This window comes from Onychomys torridus, chromosome 20 (assembly GCF_903995425.1).
Source record: "Onychomys torridus chromosome 20, mOncTor1.1, whole genome shotgun sequence".
Taxonomy (NCBI): Eukaryota; Metazoa; Chordata; class Mammalia; order Rodentia; family Cricetidae; genus Onychomys; species Onychomys torridus.
Genome location: NC_050462.1, coordinates 13,105,030 through 13,117,792, shown reverse-complemented (window position 1 = coordinate 13,117,792; position 12,763 = coordinate 13,105,030). Strand labels below are relative to the sequence as shown.

Sequence of the window (12,763 nt, the reverse complement as noted above, 5' to 3'; positions counted from 1 at the left end):
CCCTCTGTGGTAAAACCATACACAATGAAAGTCCAACAACATAACCAGTGTGGGGACACTGACACACTCAAAACACAAAGCCCTCTGCCGTCACGAGCACCTTCACCCTCGTGGAACCCTACGTCTAGACTGTCTCCCCCACCACTAGCAGCCACTGACTGATCTTTTTTTCTATTTCCATTCATGTTTTCATTTCAAGGACGTTCTGTAAAGGGACCGATGCACTGTGTAGCCTCTTGGGACTGGCCTCCTTCCCATTGGCCATAATTCCATAGATAGCCATACATCTATCCTTCCGTTAAACAAAATACACATTCGATGTCTGGCTACCGAATTCTTGTTCCCTCAGTGCTCAGTGTCTGATGCAGGTTGGATGCTAACTGCTCAGCACTGAGAGGTGTCTTCCCACACCACCTGCTCTCCCCTCTCCCCTCTCCCCTCTCTCTCTCTCCTCTCCTTCCTGCTCTCTTTCCTTGCCCTCTCCTTCTCTACATCCCCTGATTAATCCACAAAGGATCATTGTTGGGATTCAGAACACTAACCTAAACAATGGTGTAAAAAAGGGTCTTTGTGGACCCCAGACTGGTGGCCTTCTTCTAGGAGAAATTTCCGGTCACTGCCGGTGGCTGTCTAAGAAAGGTGTGCACCTGTTCATGGTGTGCACCAGTGAGAACGGGCAGCGTGAGTGGCTTTCCTTCCACACTGTGCACGTAAGGTCCACTCTTCCATTTGCGACTGCACTGGGAGCTGCCAAGGAACAAAACCCAGCATGAGGCAACGCAGTACCCAACATAAAGTGTGAACTTTGGTTCTTTACAAAGCCTTTGCTTTTCAAAAAAGAGCCTTTAGTTTCTAGTTGCCAGAAGTTAAGCTCAGAGAGCTCCCTCAGGAGGAAAAAAAACCGCATTGACTATTGTTGTAACTGTGGAGTTCTTATTTCTCTCTCCCTGGTCGAAAGCATGCAGGCAGACCCCATGGAGTCCCTTGGGAGGGTGCCCAGCCACACGGTACGAGCAGCTAGCTCGGCTGCCGGGATTCAAAGCTCTGACCTTTAAGTGAAGTGAAGCTCTCATGGCGGTGGTGGAAACTGAGTGAGGGAAGGCAAGCTTGTCAGAGCAGCTATTTCAGTCCGGTTCCGGCCAGACTGTGTCATGCTAGTAAGCCCCAATGCTCAGTGGCAGTAACGTGTGTGTGTTTGAGTGTGTGTGTGTGTGAGTGTGTGTGAGTGTGTGTGTGTGTGTGTGTGTGTGAGTGTGTGTGAGTGTGTGTGTGTGTGTGTGTGTGTAGGTGCACTGTGGCATGGCTCATTACCTTCCACCTTGCTGGGCACTAGGTGTGCCAGCTGGCTGCTCTGTGAACTTGCAGGGACCCTCCTGTCTCTGCCCCCCATCTTTCCAGAGGAGGAGTGCTAGGATCACAGGTTTGTGCTACTGCATCTAGCTTTACACAGGTTCTGGGGATTCGAACTTAGGTCCTCATACTTGTATGGCAACTACTTTACAGTGAGCCATCTCCATATGCCAAAGAAGATAGATTTACCTCACATCTAGTAAACCTTGGGTGCCTGGATTTATGTCTGTGATGTCTGCAATGTTCTTCAAGGAGAACGCTGTCAGAGAAGAGAAGCCTTCAGGACTTCAAGATGTGCTGGCAGTCACAGATAGCACAGACCCATTGGGAGGGACTGATCATAGGCTTTCCTCTGAAAAGTGTCTAGGTAATAAATTCCAAAAGCCATCCTGGGTGGCTGTCATAATTTCTACTCACATCCTATTACCTCAACCCAGTTTGCAAGGGTGTACCAGGGAGCAGTGTAAAGACACACCGATATATTTTAGTGAATGCCAATAACTTTTTGTCATGGGAGGCTGTTGTAGAAATGTCATGAATTTTTAAGTAAAAACAATACAGTAAGATAACACCTCTCTCCACATAGCAGCTGTGATAAACACGGTATCTCAGTCATCTCACTGGACCACACACATACATGACAGGTTGAACAATGGTCTTCCAGAGAAATGTCGTTGCCTTGCATGACAAAGAAAATTGTGAATGTGATTGAGTTTAGGATAAAATGAGGTGATTATACAGGTGACCCCAGAAGACTGTCATCGGTGTCCTTGTCATTGGGCACTTGCTCTGGGGGATCCCTGACCACAGAGGAGACACAGAGGCTGAGTGATGATGGGGTGGGCAGGAAAACCAATGAGCCTAGTTTTAAGATGGAGAAAGAAACCACAAACCAAGGCGTAGAAATGCCCTCTCCCCTTCGAAGCTCCAGAAGCAACCATTCCAGGCGATATCATCATGATGTGATACAGTTAAGCTGATCCAGGCTTCTGACCCCCAGGGCTTCAGCAAATTTGTCACGAATCACTGTGTTTGCATGAATGTGTGGCTTCAGGGACAGGAAACAAACACACATTCGAAGCTAAGCACCAGACTTCAGGTCTTGTTTGTACTTATTGTAGATGTTATGAGTGTTGCTATTTCTAGGTGAGAAGTTGAAGAGCAAAGATTTTAAGTGGCTCGCCCAAGGTCCCTCAGCTAGCAGGTATCCGAGTCAGGCTCCATGTCCGGCTGATTGCTGGTCAGAATGTTTCTTAGCACTGTGCTCAAAACTACTTCTCCCCTAGCACCTGGTTTTCCTGTGAGCACCCCTCTGCCATGCCTATGGACTGCCCCTGGCCTGTGCAGCATCACCCACTTTCATCCAGTTTCATTCTCCTGCTCCCCCATGGACTCAGACATTTGTGGAAGATTCTAGGGGCACTTCCCAGTTAAACCATTGTGGTAGGCCTTTTCCTCTGGGAAAAGCACGATCGCCTCACTACCATCTTGGAGCAGCGATAATCTTGGCCCAGTAGCCAACTAAATAAAGACAATATGGCAATAGATAAGTGCAATGGAGCTGCTGACACTATATAGCACAAGGAGGAAAGGAGGTCACCAGACCCTCGCCTGGAAATCCAGCCAACCAATATTCCCTCTGTCCCACCCCACTCTGAAAACGATCTTTGGTGATGCAGAGGTGTGTAGGAAGTAGAAGTTTAACAGGGCATTACCCTCCATCATGGGGTGGGACTTTATAATGGTGCAGGTGTTGGAGGGTCTCCCACATGTCTCTAAGTAGCCCCTCACCCATGCTTCTAAACTAAGCCATGTCAGTTCCTCACTGGTCCACCAAACTGTCCGTGGGTGGAATCTTTTCCTTTGATCTGTCATCGGAGCCCTCTCTAGAGTAAAGGGATGTTTGCTCGTGTCTCCCCAGGAAAAGCTGACAGATTTAGGATTCAAGTGAAATTGGATTTTTTTCCTACTTAAGCCTTCAGGAAGATATTACTTAAGGGGAGATATTAGTTCTTACTCTTCTTCCTACTCTTTAATTGTTAATTATCCTAATATTCTAGAGGGGAAATATTCTTAGGGTAATCAAATAGAATGATTAATCAGAGTGATGTGTTAGACATACATGTTTTTTAGCACGACCCCAAAGAGAAGCATCTTGAAATTCAGCATAAGTATTAAAGTTATATTGGTCGCATGCCTCCATGCATTCTGCCATATTGCCATTTTGTGTGTGTGTGTGTGTGTGTGTGTGTGTGTGTGTGTGTGTGTGTGTGTGTGTGTGTGTGTGTGTGTGTGTTCATACATCATGTACGTGTGCTGGCACAAGTGTATACACATGAATGTGGATGCCAGAAGGCCTTGATTTCTTACCACGTTTTTGAGACAGAATCTTTAACTGAACCTGGAGTTCATCCATTGACTTGGCTGGCTAGCAAGTGAACTCCAGGGATTTACATGTTCCAAGCACCCTGGATTGGGGTGACAAACACATGCTTCTGCACCCAGTTGTGTGTGTGTGTGTGTGTGTGTGTGTGTGTGTGTGTGTGGATTGGGGTGACAAACACATGCTTCTGCACCCAGTTGTGTGTGTGTGTGTGTGTGTGTGTGTGTGTTTGTGTGTGTGTGTGTGTGTGTGTGTGTGTGTGTGTGTGTGTGTTTAATCTGTTTGCTTGGGATTTAAAATGAGGTCTTCATGCTTGGCCAGCAGGCAGTTTACTGACTGGGCCAGCTCTCTAATCCCCAACATTCACAATTTCTTCTTTTGAAGAAACCAGTGTCCAATTATGGATTGATATTGTAGTACAAAGACTCGGTACCCTCTACCATGTTCAAGGTAATGCTCAAGGGCCATTCTGTGTTCGAAGATTCCTGTGAGACTGGTTTGGGGTTTGGCCGTGATTGCATTTAGCCTAAGCTCTCCTTCAGCCCAGTCCCATTTCCTTCATTTTCTCTGTGACTTAATCTCATGGTCATTTCCCAAAGCTAGTGAACTTCTGGAAGCTAAATTCCATTTCAGAATCTGCTTTCTAAGAGCATTAGTCACCTTCTAGCACTGTAAGAATTAGTTGAGGTAACTGTTGTATAAAAACAAGATGATTACTTTGGCTTTAAGATTTTGAAAGTCAAGTCCATGATCTACTGGCTCTGTTGTCTTTTGTCCTGTGGTGAGGTGGGGCAGTATGGAACAACAGAACAGGGCCTTCTTCTCAACTTCTGTGTCTAAGCAACTTCCCTTTGACTCCACCCTCTAGCACTTCACTTTAAGAACCACCAGCTCTTGAACTCACATCCAATCCAGCAGGTGTGCCCTGTGTGCTGTCTGTGTGCCTTGTGTGCTGTCCTGTGTACTTTGTGTGTCCTGGATATCCTGTATGCTGTCTGTGTGCCTTGTATGCTGTCCTGTGTGCCTTGTGTGCTGTCCTATGTGCCTTGTGTGTCCTGGATGCCCTGTATGCTGTCCTGTATGATGTCTTGTGTTCTGTCCTATGTGCCATTTGTGCTGTCCTGTGTACTGGCCTGTATGTCCTGTGTGCTCTCCTGTGTACATGGCTGTCTTATGTTCTGTCCTGGGTGCCCTGGGTGTCCTCTGTAGTGTCCTGATAGATTGTTGGTTGTTTAACTCATGCTTCCTGTTGTACTTTAAAGCTTTTGATATTTTAAAGGATATTTTTCTCTGTTTTGGGACCTTCTATTATTTCTTTCTATGTTGAAAAGCATATCTTTCCGATAAAAGAGAACGACTTCAAAGATTCTTTTCTCTAAGTCTTGGAGTCTTGAGCAGTCAGAACAAGCCTTAGGAAATGCAGCCTCAACTTTCACTGTTTCCTTCAGGGGTCTCTTTTGGTCTTGAAGGACTGGTTTCTTAAACAATTCTCTATAAAAAGACGTGGCTCGGTGGGTAAAAGCCCTTCTCACGGAAGCCTGATGACCTGAGTTCAAAGCCAGGAATTCACATGGTAGAGGGAAAGAATCAGCTCCCAAAAGCTGTGCCCTTGTCCCCATTTATATGCTGTGTTGTGTATATATGCACATGGATGCTTGCATGTACACACACACACACACACACACACACACACACACACCAAAATTAAAAAAAAAATCTTTTAAAAGCAGGTACTTGTAATTAGAAAACACCATCAAGTCTCTGACTTTCCATTAACTAGACTGTCTTGTCTGAGCCCAGAGTGGGTTTAAAGTGCAGTGCACACAGAATGGGTGCCCTGGAGGGAAAGGGTTGCAACACATAAAGATATTTATTAGTTGGTGGTCTAGTTTTTTTATTTATTCTATTGCTGTGATAAACACCATGAATGAAAGCAGTTTGGGAGAGTAAAGGGATTATTACAGTCTCTTACTGAGGGAATTCAGAGCAGGAACCCAAGGAAGGAACTGAAGCAGAGGCCATGAGGAATACTGCTTACTGGATTGCTCCTTATGGCTTACTCAGATTGCTTTCTTACACAACCCAAGTGAACTGAGCCTTCCAACAACCACATCAAGGTGATTCTCCCAAAGACTTGCTTACAGGCAACCTGATGGAGGCAATCCCTCAACTGAAATTCCCTCTTTTCCAGATAATTGTACCTTGTTTCAAGTTGACAAAAAAATAAAAACAAAAAACAAACAAAAACCAAACCAAAACAAAATGGAGCTTTACTTTGCATAATACTTAGGTTTGACTGTTATATGGATTTTGGGGTTTGGTTTTGGTTTTTGAATCAAAGTTTCATGAAATCCACTGTGACCCAGAAACCCTTATATATCTGAGGATGACCCAAGTACCAAGTTTGCTGTGCATTTCCCCCCGCCCCAACACCAAATGGTTCTATAATTTTCTAACACCAACTGAGTACCCAAGAGTTAACTCAGGGTTAGTAGGGAATCAACAAGCTACGGGCCCCATACCATGAGGCTGCCTTCACCTCTGCCAGCTGCAAACGGGGTGCCCACTCCATTCATACTTCTTTCAAGCCAGTTACAGACTTACAAGTTGCTTCCGTCCTTAATAGTTAATAAAAAAAAAGCAGATTGATAGTACTCATGTAAGCACCCTTCGTATGATTATGAGTATATTATAAAGAACACAGTGACCCCAAAACAGAGACAGAGAGAGGTACACACAGGACAAGGTCTCAGAGGCAGCATGGGGAGTGTCTATGCCCCTAAAGGTTCCATTCTCACACCACCTCACGCTTCCACCTGAAGAAACCTCAGACAGGGTTTTGTTGGAGTTCCATTATGTAAGCCCACTTGTTTAAGTCAATAACTGTTCATGGGGTGAAGGTATGGCACAGCAATGGTGATGAACATAATTGAAGAAAAATCTGTTCTTCTATTCTTAGACAATACGCCACTTGAGTCAGCTCCCTGCACAGGTTTTTCCACACCTTGACTTTTAATATCCAGTTTTCTTGTTCTATCCAAAATTCCTCTTGCAATAACATTATTTCATTAAAGTTTAATATTAAAAGATTTCTACCATCTCAGCAGTATGACTGTTTGATCCCCTATTATATTAAAAGTACTTTTCTGTCATATTTAAAGTTTGATTAACACAAAAATTAGAGTGATGAAAAGATAATTCCATTCTCAGAAAAGTGTGGGATTTCCCATGGATGCGGGGAAATTGTACGAAGGCCCTGTCTGCTGTGAAGAAGTGTGTGCTGTCTCTGTCAGGATGGGAGGAATGGTACCCTTGTTGCTGGCATAAGGACGTACTTAAATTAAGAACAGGAAAACCAAACATATCTATTTCTCACCCAGAACTTTCATTAGCTGGGCCACCTGTCATTCATAATATTGATTCTTAAGTAAGCTAGTATCACAGTATCACATTCATCTTCCAAGATGCATGTTTTTCCCAGTTTAGAAAAAATCCCAATCAATCAGTAACTTCAAAGACAGGTGATATATTAACAGGAAGGAAACATGGTATGGAATCTTACATGTGAGATGTGAAGTTTCTTTCTTACTTTGGGATTATTAAAATTTTTTCCCTGTGGATCTTGTGCTGTATTTTAAGGTTTTTTGAAAGGAAGCCATTCCATCACCCATATCTCTAAACTTAATTCAAAATTGCAGTACCAGAAGAAGCATGGAGGAATTTTTCCCACCTGCTTTCTTCAGTGTTGAACATTTAGAATCAAAGAAAAGGTACCTGACACTGTCCCTGAGGGAGCCAAGGAGAAGATGATTGACATGGTACCTGAGAGCACAAGAAGATGTTACAGAGTAGCTATTTAAAAACCAGATCGAGAAAAATCATAGCTATTTTAAAAATAATATACCCCCTTCTGTTGATTTTTTTGTTTGTTTTTCAAGACAGGGTTTCTCTGTGCAGCTTTGCACTTTTCCTGGAAGTCACTCTGTAGCCCAGGCTAGCCTCGAACCCACAGAGATCCTCCTGCCTCTGCTTCCCGAGTGCTGGGATCAAAGGCGTGCGCCACCTCTGCTGGGCTCTGTTGATTTATCTTGAGACATTGTAACTAATACTGGCCTTGAACTTGGGGGCAGTCCTCCTGTCTCAGCCTCTCAAGGGTTGGCATTACAGTAAGCTGCGTGCCAAGCTGCACTGGGATGGGGATGTAGCTCAGTTGGTAGAGTACTTGCTTACCATGCATGAAGCCCTGGGTCCCAGCTCCAGCACCATATACACCAAGTGTGCTGATATATGCCTATAATCCCAGCTCTGATTGGGTGGAGGTAGGAGAATCAGAGGTTCAAGGTCATCCACAACTATCTAAGTTCAAGGACAGCCTGCCTCAGAAAGAGGTCAGGGGGTGGAATTATTGACGTGATTTTGATAGTACAAAACTTTATAAATAGACCCTACTTTTTAAAAAATACTGTTCACAAGACAAAGAATGAAAAATGGCTGGGCGGTGGTGGCGCATGCCTTTAATCCCAGCACTTGGGAGGCAGAGGCAGGCGGATCTCTGTGAGTTCGAGGCCAGCCTGGGCTACAGAGAAACCCTGTCTCGAAAAACAAACAAACAAACAAACAAACAAACAAACAAAAAACAAAAAAGAAAGAAAAGAATGAAAACTAGGCTATTCAATTAGGGAATCAGTAAGTGAGTAAAAGGGAAACTTAGGAGTGAACAGTAGTATTCATATATGCCTAGTAAGGATGGGTCTTTAGACTGCGTTAAAATTCCTATAAAAATCAAGGAGAAATGGGCTGCTCAGTACCAGCTGAGCAAAGCCCTGCACTGTCACAAGGGGGCCTGCAGGGTTTCAAGGTGGGGTGTTGCCAGTTGTCAGACACACGGCAGTATGAACAGGGAGAGGCCTTTGGGCCCCTGCAAAACTCACCAGGATGACTGAAACCTCAAGTAGAATTTTCAACGTATGGGAATAGATGGAGTACCTGGAAAACTTACATGAGGCTTATGGAAAGTAAAATTCGAAAGCAGTTTGTTAGAAGTGCGTATAGTAAAATACGTGCATATCTAATGACCCAGCAAACCTCATTGTCCTTGGTATGTCTATTTATATATACATAAATAAAGAGATGGTATATGTATATAGTGTATTTATATATATAAAACGTATAAGTAATATAGAAATTATATATATATATATATATAATGTGCGACAGGGTATCTTGTGAACCAAGCTGGCCTTGAACTCACTATGTAACCATGGACTACATCAGGTTGACCTTGAATTATTGATCCTCCTACTCTCACCTCCCAACTTCAGGGGTTACAGGTGTGTGTCACCTCACCTGGCTTATGTGTATGTCTATTTCTTAATCTGGGTAATAGTTGCATCATGTATTCACACACACACACACACACACACACACACACACACCATGTACTTTACATGTGAATAGCTCAGTCAGAAGTTTACCTTAACCATTTTATTCAGCAGTAGGGAAATACAGAACAATATGTCTTAGCATGATACCAAGAAGCAGAATTTGAAGTAGTTCTTGACTGTATGCCGAAAGGCTCAAAATTCCTCTGGTGACTAGAATGGTGGGGAACGGACACCAGAAAGGGACCTGTCATTTTAGAGCAATTTGTTCCTCCTGATCACAAATGAGGACTGAGGTCTTAGGGTGGACAGCTGCTTCCATCCTTTCCTTGTGACATGAAGGTGTCACCTGTGGCCCCCATAAATAGACTCGGCAAATATCCCTCCCCCTGTGACACATGGGCCCCTTGTTCTCGGAGTCTCAGTGACAAGGGACAGAAATCAAAGTATAGTATCTATATTTGGCCACCAAGGTAACTCTAATGTTAAACTAATGTGGCCACTTTGTTTTTAAAAACTATTGCCATATTTAACCTGAAAAGGAGTGGATAGTAAAGGAGAGATATTACAAAAGGCAGTACGAATATCTTAATGCTCATTAGTATTTCTTCATATTCTACTTTGAAAGTCATCTGTAAGGATTATTAAATTGGGCACGAGGACTGGGGATAGATAACTTAGTCAGCAAAGGCAAGCATAAGGATCGGAGTTCAATTCCCAGAACCCATGTGGGGCAATGCTGGGCACGGTGGCACAGATCTGTCATCCCAACACTGGGGAGGCAGAGACAGGCAGATCCCTGGGCTTGCTAACAGGCAGCCCAGTCTAATTCATGAGCCCCACGCCAATGAGAGAACCCATCTCAAAAAACAAGGTGGATGGTTCCACAGGAATGTTAACTAGAGACCGACCTCTCTATGTCTCCACACGTGTGACATACTCACATGTGCACTTGTACATACATTAACACATGTGTGTGATAATTGAATAGGCATATACTGGACATGTAATTATTTAAAAGGAAATTCAATGTCTACTTAAAAAGAAATTCATGTTTATTGCAGTGTTCTATTGCTGTGGAGAGACACCATGATCATGGAAACTCTTATAGAAAAGAAAGAATTTAATTGGGACTGGCTTGTTTAGTCCATTGTCATCATGACAGGAAGCATGGTGGCACACAGGCACGTATGGTGCTTGGAGAGGTAGCTGAGAGTTCTATATCTGGATCTGAAGGCAGCAGGAAGAGAGAAATCTCAAAGCCCACCCCCAGTGACACACTTCATCCAATAAGATCACAACTACCTCAACAAGGCCACACCTCCTAATCTCTCTAAAGGAGTGCCACTCCCTAGTGACCCAAGCATTCAAACCCCAGCATCCACACAGAAACATTTTCTCAAGCTAGAATATTGATTGCATAATGATTAAGGAAGCTGAGTGTGTGTGTGTGTGTGTGTGTGTGTGTGTGTGTGTGTGTGTGTGTGTGAATTTGACACAAGATAGTCATGTGAGAAGAAAGAACCTCAATTGAGAAAATGCCCCCATTAGATTTGCCTATAGACAACTCTGTGGGGCATTTTCTTGATTGATGTAAATCTGGAAGAGCCCAGACCACCATGGCCAGTGCCATTCTTGGGCAGTGGTCCTTGGTCGGATAAGAAAGCAAACTGAACAAGTCAGTGAGCAGCATCCCTTCATGGCTCGGTTTTAGTCCTCAGCCCCAGGTTCCTGTCCTGCCTTGGCTTCCTTGATAGAGATGTGTAAGCCAAAGAAACCCCTTCCACTCCAAGATGTTTTTTTATCATGGTATTTATCGCAATAATACATCGTTTTATTGTTTGAAGTTCCAGAAACCACTAGAGTACTTTTAATTTTTTTAATGAAGTAAAGAAAAAGCAAACATCATCTTCCACCTTTAGGAGCATCATGCTTTCTTGGGAATAAATGGATGAATGCTTCATTTAATAAGTACTCAAAAAATGAATAAAACTTGTCTTCTAATGTCTTACCAGGATTCAAACCCCCAACACTGACTTCACTGTGGCCATTCTATATGTTATTTGTATTCATTACCCCAAATATTTAATATAGATCCTCGTGTAGTAGGTTCCAGGATACATTCCTCTCCTAGCAACTATTTTCTTCTTTCTCTTATAATCAATGCTGTGACCACAGAAGCTTTAGTCTGCTTAGGGTGACTTTGGCTGCACCAGCTCTTGGTCATAGAAACCTGGAGCCTCTTGAAGATAGAGTGATCTCGAACTCAGTGTCTTCACACTTTCCTTGTGCCTGTGGCAGGACTTAGGCTCAAAGGAAGAGTGAGAGATTTTTTTCAATGGGTTAATCAATCCTTATGAAGGACATGTCCAAAAGTCCTGTGCAAGAATGATATCAACACAAATAGCCCTTGCTTTTAGAAGTATGTGATATATATATATCACAGTACAATATAAGATGATGTATTACCAACGTGGAGAAGCTTCGAGCCTTATCATAAACATGAGTATTTACCCCCTTTATATGACACTGTTGTACGAAGCTTACTTCAGACAGTGTTTGAAACAACACTTCTCACATAACTTTTGTTTTTTCCTCAGGTCCCCTTTGATGTCTCCCTGCCTGCTGTATTCAATCTTGAGAGACTTTTTGATCTTGCAAATGGTTGTATCGTGTCAGTAGGAAGTCTTTTCAACTGGGTGGTGTCAATTATCCCTTGAACACCCTTTACAGAGTAACTCTAAGGGGGATTTAATTGTTATTGATTTTTTTTATTTGAATGAAATTTCTAAATTTTGCAATCTCATAAATACCAATATTTTCTGTTATGTTGAACTTGAGAAGTTTATTTGGCTTGGGAAAAAAAAGTTCGACCTTGCATGTTATATGCTTCTGAAGGGCATCTCAGCACGGAACTTTATTGCACCGGCTTTGGAATTCTGGGGACCTGGGTCTGGGTAGCAACTTCCCCACCTGCTTGCTTTGTACCTTTAAAGAGTTAGCTTCGATTCTTAAGCTTTTGCATCTTTATCTTTAGAGTGGGGATATTAGTGTCTATCTCATAAGACTGCTATTATGTAGTAAAGTAAGCGAAGTAGTTTAGGTGCTTAGCTCAGGCCCGACGAAGTGGGAGACCATGGAGTGTCATTTGCCTTGTAAACTGGAAGAGCACCAGACATTTTGACTGTTCATCTTGCATCTAACAATTCCATTCCCTAACCCTTCCTGAGCTCTGACATATGAATGGATACTCATGAAAATAAACTAATCACTAAATAAAATTAATGTGCAAATTTATGTTTGTACTCAAGTTTCAAATTGTACACATATATAAGGTTCCAACATTTGGGAACAACTGAAGTCAGACTGGCCTATGACATTATATAATGGAAATGAAGCATTTAGTAAGGAAGTTAAAGATAAGAAAAAAATGGGCATTTGAAACTTTATTATAATTTTGCTAGCAGTATGATCACTGGGGGAGAACAGAGGTATGAGAGTGCCTATGGTGTGTTTGTGAAGGACCTACATGGAGTGTGTTGAGTTTTGATGCAAAAGGGTGTTTACTCTAAGATGAACTAGAATAAAGACATGAAGCTGAATCACCAAATGGTAGAAAACTGTGAGGGGCAGATCAGGAGAGGAGAGA

General features: G+C 43.0%; 1 protein-coding gene across 1 annotated transcript in view; it reads left to right on the top strand.

Moving 5' to 3' along the window:
• Window positions 1-12,380, top strand: part of Cfap54 (cilia and flagella associated protein 54) — a 286,067-nt gene extending 273,687 nt beyond the window's left edge. Inside the window, exon 68 of the mRNA XM_036170056.1 lies at window positions 11,715-12,380. Within this exon, the coding sequence (XP_036025949.1) occupies window positions 11,715-11,834 (120 nt within the window). The 3' untranslated portion in view covers window positions 11,835-12,380. The remainder of the gene's footprint in view (window positions 1-11,714) is intronic.
• The last annotated feature ends 383 nt before the right edge of the window (window positions 12,381-12,763 follow it).